Raw genomic sequence first — 25,961 nt, forward strand, 5'->3', positions numbered from 1 at the left:
TTTTAACTTGTTCTAGATTCATGAGATTGTTTTTTAAAAAGTCAATTGAGATATAATGAAATGTTGCTATATCAATAGTCAACATCTATTTTGACAAAAATTACTGATTTTCAAATGTGTGGGAAAACATTTTAAGGGGGTGTGTGTGTGTGTGTGTGATCATTGAATTTCATTCTACAAAAAAAAAAAATCACTCATTCTTGGAGTAGGCAGTAACATAATTAGCCACTAAGAACAATATACAATATTCTCTTATGCTTTAAATATATGAAAGTGACTTTAATAATGATTATTTGACAATGTAAGTCTTCATTTATGTTTTTATAGTTTTCCTTTTACATAAAATGTTACATTTTGTTTATGCTAAATGGTAATTTTACTCATTTTATTTTGTTAGATCCAAACCTGTTGCTTTCTCTTTAGTGTTCTATATGCAAAGCCTGTAACATAATCAAAATGTAGTTTAAGTACCTATTTGTATGTGATGTGCCAGTAGTTACAATTTCAAAGTAAGATAAACATATGTCCCCAAACATACTTCCCCAAATCCTTGCACCTGGGACAGAATGTACTCTTAACATCGACCAAAAGGGGCTTATAAATACTCTGTGGTTGTGCCTTAAAACTGAACACAACATAGGCACATCCACTAACATTATTTATAAAAGTATCAAAAACATAGTGGATCATATTTTGGAGGTTAACAGTCACTGTTAACATGGTAGACTGTCAAGTGGTAGAAGATTTTCCTTATTTAGCATGATAAAATTTACAAACTTTTGTTCAGAAGATGAAATTTTAGAAGACTTTTGAAGGAAGTTGTAATAATGTGTCCTTAATGAAACTCTGAGAGAAGAATGTTTTCAAGTGTCAGGGAGAAATGTATAAGCTTCAAAGAGGAACCATAAGTAGGTAAATGGAATCAAGAAAGTTGGGATAGGATTAACATGTATGAGGAGGGCAGCAATTAGGGAGAAGATATATTGAGAGATGTTATAAAACATTTTTATTTTGTCTCAATGGGGAACCAGTTCAGATTTACTGGAGAGGCATAGTGTTCTACTGATTTGGGTGGTCACAGAGGGTGGAGTGAGCAGTCATACAGAGCAGATTGCAGGGAACATAGTGCAGGGGAAGACAGGAGAAGATGGTAGGAGTTAGCATCCCTTGGCCTCTTTCTGATGGGCACACCATCACTGGAATATTAACATTAACAAAACTAAAACATTATCAGGCAGCATTATGGTATAGTAGAAAGAATATGCTTGAGTTCTAACCTTTCCTCAGGCCCCTTGCTGTGTGGCCTTGGGTTGAGGACTTAACCTCTCTGAGTTTCCCATTTCTAAAATGAAGATAGCGTGTACCTGAGGTGTTTTGAGAGTTAAATGAGTTAAAATGCTTTAGAACGGCCTGGCATGGTGGCTCATGCCTGTAATCCCAGCACTTTGGGAGGCCGAGGCAGGCAGATCATGAGGTCAGGAGATTGAGACCATCCTGGCTACGGTGAAACCCCATCTCTACGAAAACAAAGTACAAAAAATTAGCCGGGTGTGGTAGTGGGTGCCTGTAGTCCCAGCTACTCAGGAGGCTGAGGTAGGAGAATGGCATGAACCCAGGAGGCGGAGCTTGCAGTGAGCTGAAATCGCGCCACTGCACTCCAGCCTAGGCGACAGAACGAGACTCCATCTCAAAAAAAAAAAAAAAAAAAAAGAAAAGAAAAAAAAGCTTTAGAACAATGCCTGATGCATACATGTTTTAGACGTTCTATTAATATCAAATCGAAACTATGGAGTATAGCATTGCCCTGCTTCTGGAATCATATCTTAGATTAAAAATCTGAGTTACTAGATTAAAAGCTCTCCATCAATTGACATTCATTTACCTAACTGCTACAATAACAATTAGCTTTTCAGCATTACATGCATTTGTAGCTTAAGGCATTCCTCAGTCCAGATGCTCCTTTAGGAGTGAAAAAACTTCAAGTGGGTGCATCACTATAGGAAATTAAAAGAAGAAAGGAGAAAGGAAGAAGATATGGATGTTGTTCTCAAAAAAATATCTACTGGGAAGAAAAAAAATGCCTGGCACATAGTAGGGGCTTAATTAACACTGGTTGACTGAATGATGAATAAGTAAGACTAGTATATCCACATATATAAATTTTTATAAATTTAACCAATCCTTTATGTATAGTATACATGTATTAATGAAACTTTCAGTAATATTTGGATGGATACTGTTCTGAATTTTTAGGGTTTAAAAGTCCCCCCAAAAACATGAGATTGATATAGAATTGATGTTTCTTCCCCAAATGATATATTGGAACTACCTTTTTTTCTGATTCAACATAGCTTAGTTATCTGTGACAACTGAAGATAAAGGAGAAGGATGAGGCTGGGTATGGTGGCTCATGCCTATAATCCCAGTAGGAGGCCAAGGCGGGCAGATCACTTGAGGTCAGGAGTTCGAGACCAGCCTGGCCAACATAGTGAAAACCCCCATCTCTACTAAAAATACAAAAAAAATTTAGCCAGGCTAGGTGGCAGGCATCCGTAATCCCAGCTAATTGGGAGGCTGAGGCACGAGAATTGCTTGAATCCGGGAGGCGGAGATTGCAGTAAACTGAGATTGTGCCATTGCACTCCAGTCTGGGTGCCAGAGCAAAAACCATCTCAAAAAAAAAAAAAAAAAAAAAAAAAAAAAAAAAGAGAAGGACGAGGCAAGATATGACTGATAAATAAAACCTAGAGCTAGTCTCTAAACTTTTCCCCTACTCTAGGGGTGTATGGAAAACAATGAAATATTGGGGGAAATATACATCTATACACTTTTTTTACAGCATCCTACAATGTTATTAGCAAACCTCCTTTGCTTTAAAGTACATGGTGGGCTGGGCAAAGTGGCTCACACCTGTAATCCCAACACTTTTGGAGGCTGAGGCGGGAGTTCACTTGAGTCCATATAGCCTGGGCAACATAACAAGACCCATCTGTACAAAAATGTTAAAATATTAAGATAGTCATGGTGGCATGCCTGTAGTCCTGCCTACTCAGGAGGCTGAGGTGGGAGAACCACTTGAGCCTAAGAGTTCGAGGTTGCTGTGAGCCATGATCACCCCATTACTGCCTGGGTAACAGAGCAAAACCCTATCTCTAAAAGATAAAATAAAAGTGTCTCCTAAAATGGTGGTTGAAGGAGATTATTAATGATAATGACAAAGCAAACTGTTCTACTTTAATTCCTTTTTTAGGGAACTAAAACCATCAAATGGTTTAAGTAGTATTTGAAGAGAAAAGAAATGTTGTTCATGAAGATAGTCACAGAAAATATTGGAAACTGCTTTAGAATATAAATTTGGCAAACTGAAGCAAAATGAAGAAAACTGTTAACTATTGTTTCACAACATTTTTGTGTCTATATTGCAGGTAATGCTTTGTCAGTTTGAGCAAATCTGAGGTCTGTGCTAAATAAAACAGTGATGAAATCTGTAACTCTTGAAAATCCCTTCTAAATCCTCTGAAAACCTTCTTCTCTCCAAGAAGAAGGATATGTATGGAGTGATAGAAATAAAGAGGAAAAAATTGTATAGAATTGCACTGTCAATTTGTTCAGTTTGCTTGATCCTGCGTTTGTTCTGAAAGTTGTATTTGTGGTATGGTTGTTTTTACTAGTATTTTATATTTTTGGATTTGGGCTGTAGCATTTCATCATCAGTGTTTCTCCCCCTGTGTTTTTTAGAAATTGGATGCTAGAGAATTTAAAAAGAGAATAATAATTTTTAATAGATATTTCTACCTTTATTTTCTACCCCCAGCAAGAAAGAATATTTCCCACAAAATTCTGTTGTGTTTTTTTTTTCCTACTAAAAATACCCTATTATTTTAATGGTAACTTGATGTATACGGTATTTGGCATAATAAAGATGAAACAAATAATCACTACAATACTAAAATCTAATCTGTTTGCCAAGGGTTGGTGAGAAGATTTTATCAGTTACTTTTAACCTAGGACAATATATCCTGTTTTATAATTTGTTGTTTTCTCTTGTGACACTATATAATTTAAAAAAAAAAAAAAAAGAGAGAGAAGCTTAGGCCTCATTGGTATCTGGAGCAGTTGAGTCCTTACCTGTTTGTCTGCTTTGTGATTGGCTAAAAGCTGTTGCTAAGCTTGTGTTTTTGTTCTTAGGGAAAGTTAAAAGTTGAGTGTGACCTATTTGAACTGCATCCTGCTGCTTTTGACTCTGCTTTGCTCTTTCCCCTGATCCACATACTTTTTTCTGGCATCTTTTGAGTTTAGATTTTTAAAAACCCACTTATGTATAAATTTAGTGTGCAATATTTGAAGATTGTAACATTTTAATATGTATTTGTGATCTACAAACTACTGTAGTTTAATTTTTAAAATCTAATTGAATACTAGAAAGTTGAATTTATTGACATAAAGCAAGTTCTAATTGTAGAAAGCAAATGCATTTTAAAACCTGCCTATTATAAATACTAAAAACTATCTGGATATCAGTAATATCTTTGTTAATAAGAACAAATCCAAACTATTTCACTTAATTTTTTTCAATTGAAATGTAATATGAAAATAGTTATTAGGTCAAATTTTTATGATTTAGGATAAAGACTGTTGCTCATACTGGCATGTATGTCACTAAAGGATAAGAGTGACTTTATTTATGTTTTCTTGAAGAAGGCTGAAAAGATTGATAATGCTTTCGGTTATAGACCAGACTCAGGACAGGCTAAATGAAAGTTATATTGTGAAAGTGAGTTTGGTCTGTAATTCAGTAGACAAACATGAACTGTTGTAGTTCCAACAGCTTTTTCTCTTTAAGGCTCTATTTGGCATTGATGAGAATAAGACTTTGAACTAGATTCCCCCAAGCACTCTGCTGGAACCGGTAGAAATGATTGGAGCATTCTCTGAACCTTAAAGCCTGACCCAAGTCTTGGGTGAGTGATGTAGAGAGCCACAGACTAGCTTGGATCCTCCAAACCTAATGTGAGTTCCAGGATACAGATCATGAGAGGGGTGTGTGTGTGTGTGTGTGTGTGTGTGTGTAAAAAATGTGTTTTAATTTCTTTGTCAGTTTAGTCTTTAATAAAACAATATTATCAGAATTCTGATGTATATAGTATCTAAAACTGTAAAAGTGTTTTATCAATAAATTATTTAAATTCAAATTAATTATCAAATCAATTAGTGAAAACACGGGGGCTATTTTATATTTTCAGAAAATTTGAAATTAAGGGGTTATGAATGATGGTTGCAATATTTATATATTTTCTTGTATGCATAATATCAAGAAAATCTAGATTCACACAGGTAAGTGCTTTTCTGGGTTTTTGAAAATATCTTTATACTTTCATTTTTTATTGTGCTCTATATGTTCAGAGAAACTTCTCTAGTAATGAACTATAGAAGTCATCCCTGAAATTATAGACTTAGATAAATGGTTTTGAGTGAAAACTTTTTAAATAGTTCACCTTGCATTCTCAAGATACTCTGTAGTTAAACTGATCCAGAAGCTTGAACAAAAAAGTGAAAAGAATGGTTGATTTCAAACAACTACTTGCATTCTTTATTATAAATATAAAAGTTAAATCAATAAGCACCAAAATGTACAATATCCACTAAAACTAAGGAATCATGATGGGATGTGCAATCTATTCCTTCGACCTTACAAAATTGACAGTTACACCCTTTCAGGAGCATGTACCAAGCAAATGTGCCTGAGCTTCTCCTGGCATCTTTAAAGCCAAATATCCACTTGCTGTAGCAGTTCACTCACTACTGTAGTTTTACTTGAGCTGATGTAGACAGGCATGAGTATTTTAAAAGACTGGAACACATAAACTATACCCCTCCTAATCACTGACACATTTATACATGTATGAGAATGTTCAAATGTGCTCACACAGATGGTGGGAGAGAAATTATTTAATAACTGAATTACTAGTGGCAACAAATTGTTGTGGCAGTCTTCCAATGAATTTAATGTTGATATACATTTGTAGGTTACTTTGAAAAAGAAAGTTCAAATCTAATATTTTATAATATCTCTAAAGTATGTATAAGGAATGGATTTTAAGAAATATAATTTGAAAACTGGTAATATACAAGAAAGTCCAGAGCAGGAAGGGGCCAGGTTCTAGTTAGCTGGAAGCATGTAACTGTATAAAATCAGGAATTATATTTTTGCTATTTCTTCTTCTTATTTTTTTCTATAGAAAGAGACAGGGTTCTCGCTATGTTGCCCAGGCTAGTCTCAAACTCCTGGCCTCAAATGATCCTCCCACCTCAGCCTCCCAAAGTGCTGAGATTACAGGCATTGAGCCACTGTGCCTAGCCAGGAATTATATTAAAAGATTAGAACTTCAGAGTTGAAATAAAGTTTGAGAGATCATTAAGTTCAGTTGCCCTTCATTTTAAATTTAAAGGGATTACAACTAGAGAGGTTTTCAGGCTTTTTTTTTTCTTTGCAAAGATAATAAACTAGATGACCCTCCATTTAATGCTTCCTAACAGAATCCCAAGCTATCTACTAATCTGTATGATTTATGTAAGTGGTTAAGTCTAACCTTAAATCGCAATCTCAAATTAAGAGATTTCTGCTTGTTCATACGATTTAAGAAATGCATATATTTGGGCCGGGCACGGTGGCTCACACCTGTAATCCCAGCACTTTGGGAGGCCAAGGCGGGCAGATCACGAGGTCAGGAGATTGAGACCATCCTGGCTAACACGGTGAAACCCCATCTCTACTAAAAGTACAAAAAATTAGTGAGGTGTGGTGGCAAGCGCCTGTAGTCCCAGCTGCTCAGGAGGCTGAGGCAGGAATGGTGTGAACCCAGGAGGCGGAGCTTGCAGTGAACCAAGATCGTGCCACTGCACTCCAGCCTGGGCGACAGAGCTAGACTCCATCTCAAAAAAATAAATAAATAAAACAAAAATTTAAAAAAAAAGAAAAAAGAAATGCATATCTTTGACATTTAGTAAATATTTACAAATAATGAATGAATGCTAAATGGTTACATAGTATCAAGTTTTCTGTTAATTGGTAAAGTAATAGTATTATTTTACCAATGTAAACTTATACGAACATATATTTTAAAAATTAGACTCATAACAAATTAAGAATGTTACGTTCTCCAATTTGTATCATCTGAAAAAAATACTATTTTAGTATTTCTGAGTTATTTGCCAGAAAATAAAAACGCAAAAATTAAGAAGATCATATTCTCTATTACTATAAGCAAAATGATCTTGAATTCCATTCAAATCTGAATTCCTGTAAAAAACATACATTTTTAAGTGGTATTGTATCTTTTGTTTTTTGAGAGTATGTTTTAGCAAAACAGAAAACTAGAATGGATAAGCAAATATAAACATTTTTATTTGATGAACTATTCCCCTAAATGTATCTATGCCCTTTGGGTAAAGGGGAAAATGGCCCACAGAGTGAGAATTTGGGAGAGCAGAAGAACAGACAGGAAAGTTCAGTGAACAGCATTTTATTTTTAAAATACATAACAACCTCCTAGTAGTCTCCAGATGTGGCCTTGTACTTGTGCTCAGGTTAAGAATCTACAACTTGATACCCTCTTGGAAAGCAAGAGACCTCCGAAGGAGGCAGAAAAAGAAGGTGGTTTAAAGGATTATAGGACCTACAACTAAAGATCATCAAAAAGGAACTGAGTAGGAGTTATTCACACTGTGCAAGAAAAGCACACATTGCAGAATTCTATTCACCATTTGGTAGTAAAAATCATAGGGTAGGGAGGCATGGATAGGGAAGGCAGGATAGCTGTTATAAACAAAAAACAACTGGATTTTAAAACTTTAGAATATTGTCATTTGTTTCTTTGAATAAAAATTATCTTTAGTATAAACAAAGCATTTAAAATTCAGTCATGATTAAGCTAATGACTCATTAATATGCATTTAGCCCAAACATTTTGACCACGGGTAAAAATCCTATGGTTAAATGGGATTAGTTCAGTTCCATCAAGTCTGTGGGTTCAGGATAAGTTAAATATATTAGGTTTGGTTTTAATCTATTTTGAATGGATAATTTTTAGTATTATGCCTGGCTAATTCCTTGTATTTAAAATTACAGGTTACATACTAAACCAGTTCTTGGCCTGTGCCCACAAATAGAAGCACTATGATCATTTCATGTGTTCACATTGTTTAGGTACAGATGAAATCCAGCCCCTCAGAAACTGTTAGAAAAATTATACGACGCAGAGTATATTCAGTCTGAGAAATATTTTCTACTTGCATATATTTAGTATCTTTTGTTGCCTTTTTTTGAGTTGGTATATTTCCTTCTCCTTCTTTAAAACCTTCAGTAGCACCTAGTAACATATAGCTTAAAGTCCTAACTGTCCATTTCCCCCTCACATTCACCTTTTTCATAGACCTCATAGTATTCTAAATTAAACCCATTCCTTCTTACTTAACTCAGTGATGATGCTGAAAAGTAGCCTCTAAACATTGTAATATGTCTGCATGAATTCTCCCACTTAATTTTTATATTTCAACAGACACTTTATTTTCTATCACTTCACCTTGGATAGACCTAAGGATTATTTAAAGCCAAACTTGGTTACAAAATGTTCCATAATCTTGTCAAACAATGGTATCTTGTCAGACACAGGAAGTGTCTGACTTGTAAGTACATGCCTGACTTAACAAGTGATCCATAGATGCCTCTGTCAGACCCTGTGTAGCTGCTTACCTGGTAGTGCAGGAGAGCAGTCACAGAAATATCAAAGAAAAATCAAAGGAGCTTGGATATCATATGATTTAAGAAATGCATATATTTGGGCCAGGCACGGTGGCTCACACCTGTAATCCCAGGGAGTTCCAAGGAGATATCTGTGAGTTCCAAGGAGAAGTGGAGAGATTCTGAAAGACAGTGCTTAGCAGAGCCGAACCCAGTAAAAGCTGATTCCCTCACAGAGCCAGCCTGCCTGCCTATAAACAGGCAGGTTTTGTGGCCCCTAAGCCTCAAAAATGTTTACCTGAAGAGTGAACTTGAAATTCATTATTAGGCTTTCAATTAAGCTTAAATAATTGTTTTAATGGAAACATCTCCTCAAAGTTCATTCATTCGATACATAATTTTTGAGGGTCTCCTCAAAAATTTGAGGGTCTCCTAGTGTGCAGGGCACCAGGACATTGGAAATACAGCAGTAAACAAAAAAGACAAACATTCTGATTTTATGGAGCTTACATCCTATTGAGACAAACTAAATAAATAAATGGGAGATACCAGTAACTTACAAAATTAGTGTGATTAGTTTGAGAAGCCTGCTTTCTTCCTAAAACCTACCACTTTTTGAGAAATGGGGGTCATGTGAGGAACATGTAGGAGGTTGGGTAGATTCAGATGAGATATGTAGTGAAGAGGCTTTGGGTAGCACGAGGCCACCAAAGGCCCAGAAAGAGACAGAGAGGAGTGACAGAGAGAAATATGGAGGATAGAAGCTCTCAAAACGCAAGATCACCCATTCCATGATTTCTTAAAAAAAAAAAAAAGAAAAAAGAAAAAAAAAAAAACTCACCCTGAGTAAAAGTAAGGGAGATAAATTTTTCTTTCCTCCTACCCTCTTTTCTTGCCTCCAGAATCAAGAACTTAGGTGAATACACAGTTATCAAAATTTTAAATATATACTCAGTAAAAGCAGCAACCTCATATAGTGACTGCTGCTTTGGATTCTGACAGACCTGAGTTCCAATTCCAGGCTGAATTTTACAAGTTTTGTAACTGGTCAAGTTGCCCATACTTTTAGTTTCTATGTCACAAATTTGTAAAATAAAAATAATTACATCTGCTTTATACATGTAAAGGGTTAAGTGTCTGATACACAGGAGTTAACAAATTAGTGGTCTTATTATTACCAGCCTAGAACACCTGACCATTATTTAACACATTGTTTCTTTAGGGGTAAAAGCAACTTTTTAATTTAAAAGCACTGACACTTCTTGGAATAATAACTATTTACAAATATTGGTGATGCCTCATATTTCTAAATAGCTATGTAGAAAGTTAAAACACTGTGCATTTCTAAAAGAAGAAACCCTAAATGAGAGGAAAATACCAAAGACTTGTCAACATTCTTGCTCCTTTAAAGTGATATAATTCTAAAAATTGAAGAACTGAAAAAAAAAAAAAAAGTATAGAGCAAATAAGAGGATCAGTTTAAAGTTCAGTGCTAAAAGGATCTTAATGTACCCAAAACATGATGTTGAAAAGGGAAAAAGTGCTTAGCAGACAAGCTATGTAGATAAAAACAGGAAGATATGAGCTGGAGGAGAAAAATCTAGACAAAATTAGTAAGCAGAAGTAGTCTTATAAACCAGCATTTGTTCTAAATGAAACGTTTTAAATGACAATAGGGGATTTTTCAAGAATGCTTAAACCACATAAATCTAACAACTCCCACTCCCACTCTTAAAGGAGTTCTTTGGTTTAATGGCTAAAACCATCACTCTATGTTTTCTAACCAATTACTGCATTAAGTATAATTCTGATTCCAATGAGGAGATGTGCAAATCTATAGTACAGGGTTTAACATGTGGTCCAGAAAAGTATGATTATGCCTTTTAGCCTAATTACTGCTTTTTCTACTAAAATATATCTATTCCTTGTCATGAATTGATTATAGTTTCTAAAGACCTAATGAGTTCAGGGAAGCCACTTGATCGGGAAAGCAGATGATTTGAGATTTATCTCCTAAATTTCAAAAACAAGAGTTTGAGGCATGATTGCCTCCCTCAAGGAACTTACTACCATACTGGAGAGACAAAATCCACTGTCATCTTCTACACTTCTCTCCCTTCCCATTGTTCCGAAGACTGCCTTCTTGCCTTGCCAAGATGGCCTCAGCAGCCTTTCTAACTCACTCATCTCCTTGCCCCCAGTTTTGCCCCTTCCAATATATTTTTCTAAACCTTAGCTGACATGCAAATCTGATGTCACTCTACAGTTTAGAACTTTTAGTAACTCCACAGTACCCTTAAGAATGAAATCCGTATTCTTTAATGAAGCTTAACAATCTCTCGTTAGTGTTTATCTTTTTTTTTTTTTTTTTTTTTCCTTTCCTGTTGCCAGGCTGGAGTGCAATGGTGCAATCTCGGCTCATCACAACCTCTGCCTCCCAGGTTCAAGCAATTCTCCTGCCCCAGCCTCCCGAGTAGCTGGGACTACAGAGCACGCCACCACGCCCAGCTAATTTTTTTGTATTTTTAGTAGAGACGGGGTTTCATCATGTTGGCCAGGATAGTTTCGATCTCCTGACCTTGTGATCAAGGGAGGCCCACCTTGGCCTCCCAAAGTGCTGGAATTACAGGCGTAGGCCACCACGCCCGGCCTACTGTTTATCTTTTACCTAAACTCCTTCTGTTAACTCTCCTTACCCTCTTTTCCAGACCCATTGAGCTTCCTGTATTCTGCTTCCCTAATGGATCACTCTCTCCTTTTTCTGGGCCTCTGCATATGCTAGATCTTTTACTTAGAACTTTGTGTCTATTCTCCCAAACTCTCCCCCAAATTTTCTTTCCAAGGGCTCCCTACTAATACTCTTCAGCTGTAGCTCAGGTTATCTTTTTCCTTCAGGAAGCCTATCTTGAACCACCATTCCAAGTGCAGACTCCCTAATGTTTCATAGTTCTCTGTTAAAATCAAGTCATTTTACACTACTCTGCTTTTACACAGATTATCAGCTTGCTCTTGAGAAAAATAAGGTTGAGTGCATTACTGCTAAGGACAGATGTAGAGGCCATGAACCTCACTTTGATACAGTGCAGTAAGTTGACCAAAATCTTTTTAAAAGAAAGGAAATATTTCAGAATTACTATTACTTCTTGGATTAAATGTCAAGATTCTTCCTAAAAGAAATATCAAAATGAAGTGTTTAAATAGCAGACTTTGTAAGGTAGCTCTGGCCTATACTGACAACCTGTGGTAAATATCAAAAACACAGCCCTTTGTAATCACTGTTCTGTGTTCAGGATGTTCATCTTTTCAGCAGATGTTTATTGCATTCCTGTATGTGCTCAGCCCTAGAGGTTGAGAGGAGAAGCACCTTCAGGACATCTGGCCTACCTTCGAAATCCTTAGAAAATACTTTTTATTGAGTGGTTTAAAACAAAACATTTCAAAAGTTAAATCTGCACAATGATAGTTGCTGGTTAATTAATATATTTGTTGGACTGGGTATGGTGGCTCACACCTGTAATCCCAGCACTTTGGGAGGCAAAAGCAGGAAAATTGCTTGAGTCCGGGAATTTGAGACCAGCCTGGACAACATAATGAGACCCTATCTCTACAAAAAATTTAAAAAGTAGCCGGGTGTGGTGGCCTCTGTCTGTAGTGCCAGCTACTCAGGAGGCAAGTGGGAGGATCACTTGAGCCCTGGAAGTCAAGGCTGCAGGGAACGTGAACCAGGATAATGCCACTGCACTCATCCTGGCTGACAGAGCGAGACTCTGTCTCGAAAAAAAATTTTAAAAATGCATTTGTTGGAACTCTTGGTTACTGTAAATTTATTTGGAGGCAACCTTTTTATGTTGGAGAATAGAGTGACTAATTCACTCTAGTGCTCTACAGCAGAGAACAAGAAATTAGTACTCTTTGAGGAATTTAGGTCAGTCTTTATAGAGACCATAAAGGAATCCTGACGTTTAATGGCTTGAAGGTTCTCCATAAACCACTAAATTAGAATATTAAATTAAAATTATTTTTTTCTTTTTAGTTTCAACAAATAATTTGAAACTATCTGGGGGAAAAAGGAATCCTAATTGGAGCTTCCTATACAATTTCAGTATATCTGAAATATTTATTCAATAAATATTTATCAAGCACTAAGTATCAGACTACTGTATGTATGCAGTTTGCAGTTTTCACTTGCATTTACTTATTTTAAGCCACTTTTGATTTACCTGAATGCATGCTTTTCCCTTGCCTCTCATTAGAAAATGGAAAGATAAGCATTCCTCATTTTACAAATGTCATAACTAAGATTATGCCCTACTAGACAACTAAAACTGTGATTCCTTCAGAAATAAAATCATACCTCAATTCTTCTAGAACCGGAGTCATCATTTTTCACATACTTCTACCTAACTAGCTTTTGTAGCTCACAATCCCATACATCAAGTGCGTTTATGTTTCCAAGTCATTCATTTACAACCCATTTATTTCTCAGCGTATGTCATATTGCTGCAAATTGGATGATGTACTGGGTTGGTTTTGTTTTTGTATTTGCTTACAGCTGAGTGGGCATTTGATCATACTGTTTATTTTTGTGGCTGTGCTCAGTGGATGAGAGTTTGGAAGCCTCTGTAGCCTTTTCTTCTATATCGACATTAACTCAACATTGCTTCTTTTGATCGGTAAAAAATATTTTGGGTGCTTTAGCTATATTTTAAAAGCAGTATAGAGAACATGTATCATTTATCTTATTAGGAGATAAATAAAAAGTAACCATTTTGACATGCCACTTTAAACATGATAGTTGAAGAGCTAAAAGAGTAACTTAGTCTTCACTGAGACACTGTAGCGTCACTTCTAAGACTGAAACTTATTTTCATTTATGAGTCCTGTTCTGTGGCCATCACTACTGCTATGAATTCCACTTGTTTCCTTGTCAGAATGTTCCAACTTTTTTTGTTTTTTAACCTGAGCACTTAAGCTTTGAAAACAGCATAAACATGCAAAAAGAGATCTAATTTAGGAATTTATTTATTTTAAAGAGAGAGAATAGAGTTATGTAAAGAAATAGTACTGACATAGGACTGTGGGGATCTGGATTCTGGGCCCAACAATGTTGTTTTTCTCCTTTGTAACCTGTATTTTCCCAAGTTCCTCATCCGATTTCAGAGATTGAAATTCTGTCTTTATAACCCAGGGAGGGCACTTATGAAGGAATACTAGAAATTTTAAAGGCTTCGAATATACTTGAGAGGAAAAAGACAATTCAAAGATAGGCTGCCAAGGTTTATTATCTCTGTAGGGGAGTGATATTTATAGCTTTTACGTAGCTTACCAAAATGAATTTTGCATTGATTATAAGCCAAGGTCCCGTACATGTTGCTGCATTCTGCCGCCCATTTAGCGTCGTTTGGACATAATGGGAAAGGAAGAAGGGAAATTTCAATAGTTTGTCGAATTTACAGAGAACTTCATTACTCCTGGTGCTGTCAGGGTCAGTCTCGAGGTTGGCTGCTGTTTGACTCTAGGTAAATGGCCGAGCGGGGGTGTAGCGGGCAGATTCCCCTGTCCCTGAAGCCCGAAGACTCGTGCTGCACCTTCCTGACAGTGCACGCTCACCTCGCTGCCTTCCAGAGCCCATTCCGTACCTGAGAATTAGCAGTTGGTGGGGGACCTGGGCCCCCGAGGTGATTTTCACCTCGTAGCCTCAGACGGCCAGCTCCTCACCTCCGCGCCGGGGGGCGGGGCTTTGCGGAGTCGTGGGCCCGCATTGGCTTGCGTGGCCGCCAGGGTGGTGAAGTGACGGGCGCGGGGCGGGGCCGCGCGGCTTGTTTGTCGGCGCCGCCCCGCCCCCCGCCGTCCGTGCTGACTGAGGCGCTGCAGCCCAGAACCGCGGCCGGCTTCCCAGCGCTCGCCGCCTCCGTGCGTCCGCAGCCGTCCCCGCGCCGACATGCGCCTGGCCACCGCCGCGAACGAGGCGTACACGGCCCCGCTGGCGGTCTCGGAGCTGCTGGGCTGCAAGCAGTGCGGCGGGGGCCGCGACCACGACGAGGTACCTGGGCGAGGGGCTGAGCGGGCGGCTGGGTACCTGGGCGGGTGAGCACCCGGCCGAACTGCCCTGTGCAACACGGAGGTCACGTCACCTCCTCACAGTCGCTGCCGGTCAGCATCCGAAAACGCTCCCCAGGTAGGGCGGGCGGGCGCCCGGGGAGCAGCGTCCCGGCCCTCCCGCGCCCTTCGGGGAAGGGGTTGCCTGCGGTGGGTGGGAGACCGGCGCACCGTGAGTCGTCCCTGGGCAAGAAGATGCTAAGCTGGGAGAGACTGCGACCCCGGTCATGTAAATGAAAGTCTCCAAAACGTAAATAATAATGTCGTCTGGACAAGTCTCCACAAGTCAGAAACCCAACAGACCTCAGTCTGAGGGTGAGACAGCCTGTGGATATGGCCCCTCGATGTCTTGTCAAAACAGATTATTTAGCCACCTTCACCCCCTTTGCCTCCTACTTAACACACACACACACACAGAAAAAAAAACACATTTGACTCAGGGAAGAGCTGATGTTGCCTGGAATAAGTGTGTCCTGCAAGCTCTATGACGTTATGCACAGGGTATACTCTTGCGTATTAAGCCATCCCTTTTCTGAATTGGCCTTCAGAAAGAGGTACTTAATTGTAACATTTTGTGTTTTTTCTAAGTGGTTGCAAATAGGAAGCCATTTGAAAGTTACTAATGTAACCTTAGGTAAAACTCGAACCTTAAATTTGAATTGAAATCAGATGCTGTGAGAGTATTGCCTTAGTTCAAGAAATCTAAATGTGAATTCTTCTCTCTGCAGCTTTGCCCACTAAAATGACGTGGTTTCGTAATTTCTTTAATGGAGTCTAATATCAGTATACTATGTATATTCATAGAAACTTAAATGAAGACACTTTGTCATGAAGGTTGTAAAGCACCAAATATTTTTTCGAGATTTTAACATTTATGGACATATTACATGTTCCTTGTTTACAGATGATAAAACAATCTTTGAAAGTCTCTTACAATATTGCTTTGGAAATTTTACCAAAAGTGAAAACAGTATGAAAGTGTTGAATTAACATTTACAGTTTCTGTTTGCGGGTCATAATAGATCTTTTCTCTTTTTGAGTAGAAGTGAGCCCCAATCATCTTGCTTGAATAGATCTGTTATTTCTGCTGATGTTTGTGTGCAGAGTCCTGGTTCTTGCCCAGATCTGGAATTTCTAAAGATAGCCGTGTAAACTAAAAGATAAAGAAATAGATTTTGGCTTGCATATTGTTACAGCACTTACGGGACTGTGTTCAGGAAACCAGGAAACTTTGTATAGTTGTATTTCATTTTTAACACATCCCAACATGTGGGAAGATAAATTAAGAAGGAATGCTTTGTAGGAAAACTATTCACTTTACAAAAAGAATAACACAATTCTTTCAAATAGCTAGCTTCCATAATGCTTTTAAATTAAACACTTTCCCGAAAGGGAACTCCTGAGCAAACTGTAGGGCACAAATATGGCCTAAGTATTACAAATGCAGTAACTTAAAGTAAGTTTTTTTCTAAAATACAGTTCATAGAAGGCAAAAAAAAAAAAAAAAAAAAAAAAAAAAAAAAAGTACCTGGACTTTCAGTATTTCTGAATTACCTATTAGTATTAATGACAATATTAACAATTATTAGTACACTTTGCTATAGTGGGCATATTTCTTTCTAACACTTCTAGATCTCTCAATTTCTATTTAACATTTTTGAATGTCAAAAGCCCAGCACCCAGCTATAGGCAATCTCTCAGAGAAGGGAGAGTGGGATGGGAACTTTCACTTTTTATATAACATATCTTTACCTTGTTGAAATGTTTTTCAAAAAACACATGCTGGTTTTGAATTTAAAAAATAAAATTACTGTGAATGTTGTGATAATCACAACAGTGATAGTGTAGTGAGGAAAACAATGATTCAAATTATTTGTGTATTTTTACTTCTCAACTAATTTTGCAGGTGGGTAATTACTGTAAGCCAACAATGCTTTCATTTTGCACTTGTCATTTGTTATTTCACTTAAGGATATTGGTATAGATGCATAAATGTATCTCACAAATTTGAAACATCTGACTGGAACAGTTCTTTTCAGTACACAGACATTGATTCGTACAACGATACAATAAATACATAGTCTTTCTGTGGTACTACTGTCAACATTCACTAAGAATTTTCACTCTGGAAATTAGTGTTTTGCATTATACACTGAGGCGACATATCAGAAGTAATATTGTGATGGTGGAAACTGTTGTTGTCTCTTTCAAAGATGGTTATTAGGTTGTTGAGGGGAAAAGTCTCTTAGTTCTCATGTTAGTTTTCCAGCCACACCTTCACATAGAGCCTGTGAGGTTAGTGCTGTGATTAGTATTTACATCTGCTTTTCAACAAGGCCATTTGTTGGTGGCAGCTCTGCCTCCTAGAATCTGGATTGGCCAAAATTTGTTCAAAGTCTGTAGTTAAGTTTCTTACAGCTACAGATGAAGGAATAATTGAATTAACCTAAATAGGAAGTTATGAAATGTATTTAGTTTGGCTTATGATGACCCCATCGAACACCTGCAGTGCCTTTTTTGATCAGCATCTACTAGAAAAGAGTTGTAACCAATTTAACATGTGACCAAGAAGTGTTTCAAAAGTGAGTTTTCTAGAAAATGGAAACTTTTTATAAACCAAGAATACTACTGTATAATAACAGCGGTATCTATAAGAATCTCCAGGGTATCAAGAAGTCTTAAAGAGGCTCAAAAGAGTAATAATGAAAGATACCAACTCTAGAACCAGATGTCATGGATTCAGCCCCCATCTCCACCACTCACTAGTACTGACTAAGCCAGAATATTTGGGTTCAAATCTCAGGGCTTTCCTTGGACACAGGGTGGGGAACATCACACACCGGGGCCTGTCGTGGGGTAGGGGGAGGGGGGAGGGATAGCATTAGGAGATATGCCTAATGTAAATGACAAATTAATGGATGCAGCACACCAACATGGCACATGTATACATATGTAACAAACCTGCACTTTGTGCACATGTACCCTAGAACTTAAAGTATAATTTAAAAAATTTTTTTTTAAGTTAAAAAAAAAAAGCTCAGGACTTTCATCAGTTAGTTATGCTAAATGGAGATAATAATAGTACTTGCTTCATAGATTAAGGTAAGGATTAATCTAAGACTCGACTTTTTCATGAATATTGTAGAACACCAAATACTCTTTCTAAACTTTAGTATCATAGACACATGGTCTTTGTTTACAGGTAATATAATTTAAAACAGTGCTCAGCTCATAAATACTTTGTGCTAGCTGCTGCTGCTGCTATTGCTATTCATTATTATGAGCCCTAGTTGCTTTTTCAATGTTATTCAAGAAATAAGCAGAAAACTTAAAGGCAGTTTGTTCTCAGATATCATTGACTAGTGTTAGGGTACCAGCCACAGTCTAGAAACCCCACTTTACCCTCTCTTCCTGTGCTACTTCTGAGAAATTAAACAGCCAAAGCTGTTAGACCCTATACCTAAAATAAGACTAGAATCTATCATAAAACACTCACTTTCGTATAATTTGTAAAATATTCTATAGTTTATAATATGATGTAGTTGGGATTGACGGTATTATTATTTTGTCATCATCCCTATTTTACAGATTAGGACTCTTCAATTTGGAGGCTAAGGAAGAAGGGAGACAGTGTGATCAATATGCTCACTAAATTTAGCAATAGGATGGACTTATAAAGACAAGAATTACATAGAATCCTTGCCATAAATATAGGAAATACTCTGTTTCTCAAGCATTCATAGCCACCTTCTTGGAATTGTAAACCTGTGGTTTTATAATAATTTGGCATATAAACTATATATTTGGTAGAGAAATAAAACCAGAATAATATAATTTGTATACCTCTTTGTTTCTAAACCTATGTGCTGTCAATCTGGTCACATTTTTAAAAAGATGACTACCTTTCATGCTGCTAATGTATTTGTAAGATAAAGGCCTAGAAATTGAATCGGTGAGGGTTTTTTTCCTGCTTACAGATAACATTTTACATATTATGCACTTTGCTTCTCCTCCCCTCCCCCATTATCATAATATAACTTGAAGAGCTTTTGAAGTCAACTCATGTAGAAGTGCTTCATTCTTTTCTAAAGACTGCATGCCACTCTATTATGGTCATGCTGAACTTTATTGAAACAGCCTTCTATTGATGAACACTGAGATTGTTTTCAGCCTTGTACTATTAGAAACAGTGTTGCAGTGATTATCCTTTTACATATGGCATTTCACAAATGTGAGCACATCTATAGGTTGACACACTTAGGATGGAATTGTTGATTCAAAGGCTATGGGACTTTTTAATTTTGATCACTATTGCAAATTGCCCTTCCTAGAGGTTGTAGTAATATATACTCTATACTCTTTTGTCTCATACTTCAAAACACTCTCATCAGCAGTATACAAACAATTAATGACTGTTTCTCTGCCGTCTCTCCAATACAGCCTGTGATCGAACTTTTTGATCTTAAGCAATCTTTTTCGAGGAAGATGGTATCTCAGCATAGTTAACTTGCAGTTGTTTTATCTTTGAGTGTCAAGCATTTTATTTTCTTTTCCTTGAACTGTCCATGTTGTTTGCTCATTTTTAAAATAAGATTGTTGGTCGGGCGCGGTGGCTCACACCTGTAATCCCAGCACTTTGGGAGGTCGAGGCGGGCAGATCACGAGGTCAGGAGATCAAGACCATCCTGGCTAACATGGTGAAACTTCATCTCTACTAAAAACACAAAAAATTAGCCGTGTGTGGTGGCACATGCCTGTGGTCCTAGCTACTGGGGAGATGGAGAATCGCTTGAACCCAGGAGGTGGAGGCTGCAGTGAGCCGAGATCACGCCACTGCACTCCATCCTGGGCGACAGAGCGAGACTCCGTCTCAAAAAAAAAAAAAAAAAAAAAAAAAAAAAAAAAAAAAAAAAGATTGTTGGGGATTTTCTTATTGATTTATAGTAGTCTTTCTTTAAAATTTAGCCCTTTGTTATTTGAGTGGCAAATATAATTCCTAGCTTTCTGTTTACTTTTGACTTTGTATATATTTATTTTTCCCATGTGAAAGTCTTTATTTTTATGTCATTAAATTTATCAATCTTATATTTTATGACTTTTGGCTTTTGTGGCATTCTTAGGCCTGCTGCACTCCATGAGTGTTTTCTTCTAGTACATAATTTTTTTTGCTTTCTTTCATTTTTTTCTTATATTTAACTCTGATTTATTGTGGGGTAAAGCATGTTCTAGTGTTCCAGCTTCACTTTTTTTCTGAATGGCTATCCAGTTGTCCCAAGATCATTTGTTGAATAATTCATTTTTCCCCATTTGAAATGACACCTTTTCGTATACTAAAGTCCCAAGTCTCTTAGTTATAAAACAGTAATAAACCCTTGAAACAGGCATTTTCCTAAAATACATTTTGTTTATTAAAGACACTTTTCAAGATTAAAGAAATTAGAGGGGATAAACGTTAATTTTAGCCTTAGTTTTATCTAACAGTTGTTGTTTCAAATGTATGTAATTGGATCAGAAATTCAGCAGTTAGAAAAGCTAAGAGTCATCATTGTATATAAATGGCTGCTATTGGTACCAAAATTATATATTGAATAACAGGGATGTCCTCTGGCATTTATTACAGAATATTAAAATTGAAACAAATATGTGGCCAGACCAGTGAATTAAGTGCCTCCTCTAATGAAGGGTATAATGTTAAAGCATTACTATCTTCAGTGTAAGGATGGAATAACCAAGGAGAAATCACCAACCTCCAGCATAAGATTATTTTATTTAAATATTATTTTATGAATTCTGTTGGCAAATATAGACTACTTTGAATCTTGATTTCTCCTAATAAAGATTATCTTCACTTTTGTCCTTCCTGCTTACTTTTTAAAAGTCTATTCTGCTTTAAAGATTTTCATTTGCTGGGACTAGATTTCTTGGATTGCTGCCACATGTCCTTCTCTCTGTGAATCCACCCATCCCCACTTTTTTCTTTAAAAGGCAGATACCTGGTTTATATCATGAAGAACTTTTAAAAGCAGTAAGGAGAGAGTAGAATTATATGAGTATTTAATTATATATATATAATATATATGAGTGAAGGGGTTAATCTTTAATTGTATAAATTCTAAAAAATTTTTTAAATGACACTAGATAGGACATACCTCAAAACAACAACAGAAAGTTGAAATATATTATTTTGGTTTTGTTTCTGTAAGCACACTATATGGGGAGGGTGAGGGAGGGAAAGGAAACCCTAACAGATTTTCAGTTCTTGTTAACCATACTATACCGTCACATAAGGTACAGGATTCTAGAGTCACTGTGTCAAATGTCAGAAAACTATTTCTCAATTATTTGAGCTTCTCTAAAATATAATATGGGCAAGGTTGATGACATCCTATAAATAAAAAAAAAAACTTAAGGCAAACTTACAAACAAAATGAGTTTCTCTAAAATTATTTAACTACAGAGAAAACATGCCCTGTAATGCTGTCTCTTGTGAATATAGTTTTTATTTTTCATAAATTTACATTCTGTGAGGTGTTGTTTTAGATGTAATAATAGTTACACTTCTAGTTTAAGACACCTAGGTGGAAGTACTGCTTTTTCATTTTCTGACGACACACAGGGATTGATATTTGGGTTGGTTGAGTTTTAGATGTACAAACACACTGGTCTTATTTTGTATCACTGATGATCCACAGGGTTGGTTGGCTGCTATGTGCTGAACTTTCTGTTCTAGACTTTCTGCCAAGTACTTTATGCAAAACTCTGGTTTTAGTGAAACAGGTTTTATTGTTTTTAGTCAGAGTTGTATTATAAGCTGTTGTTAGCTATGCAATGCTAACAGAAGAGTTGGTATGTATATACAGCCATGAAAACAAACCACCAAAACAAGCCTGTCTCTGTTCAACTGGTGGTTTTTCCCTCCCATTCCTTTAGCCTCAGTTCATTTTGTTTACTGCCAAAGGCCTGAGATGGTGTAATTTTCTTTTCTAGGAACTTGGCATTAGAATTCCTCGACCACTAGGACAGGGACCAAGCAGATTCATCCCAGAAAAGGAGGTATGTTGTTTGTGAAAGTACATAGTGAACTGTATGCTTTTAAGGAAGAGCTTTCATGACCCACATCTTGGCATCTGAAGAACTGTTGGTCAACAACATGTTTTAGTCAGAGTTGGTTGCAGTTAATCATGCTTTGGCAGTGAATGTGTGGGAATAAAAAGCTGTTGTACTTGTGTTGATTTCTAGTATTTCATGGTGTCTTTTTAACACCCATATTTAATCAAGTAAAGCCAAGATTGGTTTTTGACCAATGATACTCCATCTGCTTATATTTAGATGTTGTTTAGGTGTGCCTATAACCTGAGTTACTTAGTCTTGACCATCTCCACAGGCTGATATCAATGCTAGATTGGATCTTTAATTCTATATATGTGTAAAAGCATCTATGCTTTATTTTTGTAAGGATTGTATGCTATTAGTTAATTTTAGTTCTCCTTAAATTGAGCGAGAGTAGGCAGTTTTGTAAAGAAAGGCTTTAGTGTTTGCAAGCTCTGCAAGTTTGATAATCTAAATCTGCTTCTTTATCTGGATTCTGGCCAACTCTGCAAGCAGCCTATCTAGATGGCCTTTAATGTTCAGCCTTTGTTGTTTATCCCCTACTATATAATATGTAACTGTTTATTCTTCTGTATCTTTCAACCAGTTGAGTTTAAATCTGTAACCCTTCTTTCTTAAGCCAAATTTAATCTGCTTCTAAATGATACTTAGCGTATAGCCCATGTATATTTTCTTCCCTTAACACCAATTTACAATTTCAGTAACCATGGTTTTTCTCTCATTACAGATCCTCCAAGTGGGGAGTGAAGACGCACAGATGCATGCTTTATTTGCAGATTCTTTTGCTGCTTTGGGCCGTTTGGATAACATTACATTAGTGATGGTTTTCCACCCACAATATTTAGAAAGTTTCTTAAAAACTCAACACTATCTACTGCAAATGGATGGGCCGTTACCCCTACATTATCGGCACTACATTGGAATAATGGTTTGTAAACATTCAGTGAAAAATTCTTTTTGCTATTTTTATTAATCTCTTTAAGAGACAGTTAGTGCTTTAAACACAGGGATAAATACTTAGATTATGATGTATAATATGATTCCTGTTACATAGTCTCTGTTTTTCCTATTTTTAAATAAGTATGCTCTCAATTATAACAAAAAGAAACAAGTATTTATACTTGTTCTTTTTCTCATTGCTGAGAACCATTCTTCATTAAATAAGTAGAACAAAAGTTGTTTCATCATTATAAATAGTTCACATTGGCATAAGTGGTGCTTCCTGTTCAATTTGTAAATAATATTCCATTATTTTATGATTGGCACCTTAATTGAAGTTTCTTCTTAATCGGAAGTTCTGAAAGTATATAGATAAAATGTCTAAAGTTCAAATACTTTAATCAGATATTTTGTTCTTGGAATATTTATAAGGTTCTTACTGTATTTGAATTTTTAAAATATTTATATAAAAACTGCATTTCTGTAGTTTATGGAAAATTTGAAAACATACTAATAAACTTAATTAGCTCTTTTGCATGTTGTAAATAAAAAATAGTTAGTTCAAGGTTTTAATATTTATAATTAGAATAATCTTTTTGTTTTCTCTGAAGGCTGCGGCAAGACATCAGTGTTCCTACTTAGTGAACCTGCATGTAAATGATTTCCTTCATGTTGGTGGGGACCCCAAGTGGCTCAATGGTTTAGAGAATGCTCCTCAAAAACTACAGAATTTAGGAGAACTTAACAAAGTGTTAGCCCATAGACCTTGGCTTATTACCAAAGAACATATTGAGGTAAGCAGTGGGGTAATCTATCTTGGGAGTCATTTCATACTTTTTTAGAGCAGTTTTAGGATTACAGAAAAATTGTGCAGAAAGTACAGAGAGTTCCTATTTTCTACCCCCTGAGGCTCTTCCCACAGGTGCACATTTTCTTCTGTTATAGCATTTCTGTAGTACATTTGCTGTAATTGATATATTACTAGTAACTCTATAGTTCACATTAGGGTTCAGTCTTTGCATTGTATGGTTCTACACCATACAATGGTGTATTTCAACAGATAATGTCACGCATCCATTACAGTATCATATGGAATAGTTAGTACCCTAAAAATGCCCTGGGTTCCACCTGTTCATCCCTTTCCCCTTCCCCTAAACCCCTGCAACCACTCATCTTTTTATTGTTTCTATATAGTTTTGCCTTTTCCAGAATGCCATACAGTTGGAATCATATAAAAGTATGTAGCTTTTCAGACTGGCTTCTTTCATCTAGTAACATCCATTTAAGGCTTCTTCATGCTTTTTCATGACTTGACAGTTCATTTCTTTTTATCACTGGATAATTCTCTATTGTATGGTTATACCATAGTTTGTTTATCCATTCACCTATTGAAGGATATCTTGGTTGCTGCCAGTTTTGGGCAATTACAGATAAAGCTGCTATAAACATTCATGTATAGTTTTTTTTTTTTTTTTTGGTCGACAAAAGTTTTCACCTCATTTGGGTAAATAACTAGGAGTGCAATTTGTGGGTAATATGGTAAGCGTACGTTTACCTTTGTAAGAAACCGTGAAACTGTCTTCCAAAGTGGTATCAGTTTGCATTCCCACCACCAGTGAAGCAGCATTCCTGTTGGCCCACATCTTTGCCAGCATTGGTGTCAGTGTTTTGGATTTCAGCCATTCTGATAAGTGTGAAGTGGCATCTCATTGTTACGCATCTTTATGTTATGTTTTAAATGTCATGTTAAACTAGTTTGTTCTGGTTCTATTTATTAATAGAGGTAATAGAGTAAAAGTAGACTGATGTTCTCTAAAATTGTCTACCATGCACTATAAATTCTTAAAGATGCATCTTTTGGTCTTATCCATTTTATAGAATAGATACTATTAGATAATTAAAGATATTATCAAGAAGATAAAGATTTGAATATATTAATACAATGCCTATTATATATTGTCAAGTAAGGAAAAATTACACAAGATTACAAAACAGATAATGAAGCAGAAGTGACAGAATTGAATAGAAGAATTATAGAATTTATGTATAACTTTTTGATGATTTAGGAGTATTTAATCAAGTTGTTCAAGCCACTATCTTAAAATTCCTTGAGGAGGCCTTATAATAAAGCACAGGCATTTCAAACAGCAGCTTCTACTTATAAACACAAATTTATTACATTTGCTTTGAGATTTTGAACTAACAACACAGTAATTCATTCATAATCCAGCATCTGAAATACAGCGACCACTTTTAAGCAAAATGCATTCTCTTATATTTTAAGTCAATATTTCAGAAAATCAAAATAATAGTGAATGTCTTAACAGATTATGTTAAGTTGTATTTGTGAATGCATATTTATAAAAACTAGCAAATTCTGGGTTCTACATGTTTCAAATGATAATTTTATAGTAGACTTTGTATGGTGACTCATGTTTTCAATAAATTAAATACTGAAATGAACTGTATACTTTTACCACACCCCACTACAAAAATATATTTTTTTTTCCCCCCTAAGGGACTTTTAAAAGCTGAAGAGCACAGCTGGTCCCTTGCGGAATTGGTACATGCAGTAGTTTTACTCACACACTATCATTCTCTTGCCTCGTTCACATTTGGCTGTGGAATCAGTCCAGAAATTCATTGTGATGGTGGCCACACATTCAGACCTCCTTCTGTTAGCAACTACTGCATCTGTGACATTACAAATGGCAATCACAGTGTGGATGAGATGCCGGTCAACTCAGCAGAAAATGTTTCTGTAAGTATTATTTGTCATGAGATTGTCATAAAACTAATCACAATAATTGCTGTTATATTATTTCTTCAGTTGGCTTCTTAGAAAAACCCACCCTGTTAAGACTGTGGTGATATTGGGCCCCTATATCGATTCATTCAGTAAGGTTTTATTGACTGCCTCATGCTCATCACTGGTCTAGGTGATATACAAAATTATACAAAAGTGATGTACAAAACTCTAAGACCCTCTAGGAGTTTACACTTAGATAATTTTAGGATCAGGAGCCAACAGCATGTGTCCCATCAGGGCCAAATAATATTGACTGGCTACTAC

At 36.4% G+C, this 25,961-nt stretch overlaps 2 protein-coding genes across 16 annotated transcripts in view; both read left to right on the forward strand.

Annotated features, from left to right (window-relative positions):
• SNX3 (sorting nexin 3) overlaps positions 1-25,961 on the forward strand; it is a 1,122,685-nt gene that overhangs the window by 315,860 nt on the left and 780,864 nt on the right. The gene's annotated exons all lie outside the window — the stretch shown is intronic.
• The window catches only part of SESN1 (sestrin 1), a 107,296-nt gene that overhangs the window by 69,884 nt on the left and 11,451 nt on the right, over positions 1-25,961 (forward strand). For 2 of the 4 annotated variants that reach the window (XM_050789139.1, XM_050789138.1), the window contains exons 3-6: positions 21,827-21,892; positions 22,677-22,877; positions 23,500-23,682; positions 25,407-25,649. In XM_050789139.1, the coding sequence (XP_050645096.1) occupies positions 21,827-21,892; positions 22,677-22,877; positions 23,500-23,682; positions 25,407-25,649 (693 nt within the window). Of the gene's footprint in view, positions 1-4,569; positions 5,011-14,589; positions 14,784-21,826; positions 21,893-22,676; positions 22,878-23,499; positions 23,683-25,406; positions 25,650-25,961 lie in introns of those variants that run through there. The other 2 variants (XM_050789141.1, XM_050789140.1) reach the window with 2 other exon arrangements.

Source organism: Macaca thibetana, chromosome 4 (assembly GCF_024542745.1).
Source record: "Macaca thibetana thibetana isolate TM-01 chromosome 4, ASM2454274v1, whole genome shotgun sequence".
Taxonomy (NCBI): domain Eukaryota; kingdom Metazoa; phylum Chordata; class Mammalia; order Primates; family Cercopithecidae; genus Macaca; species Macaca thibetana.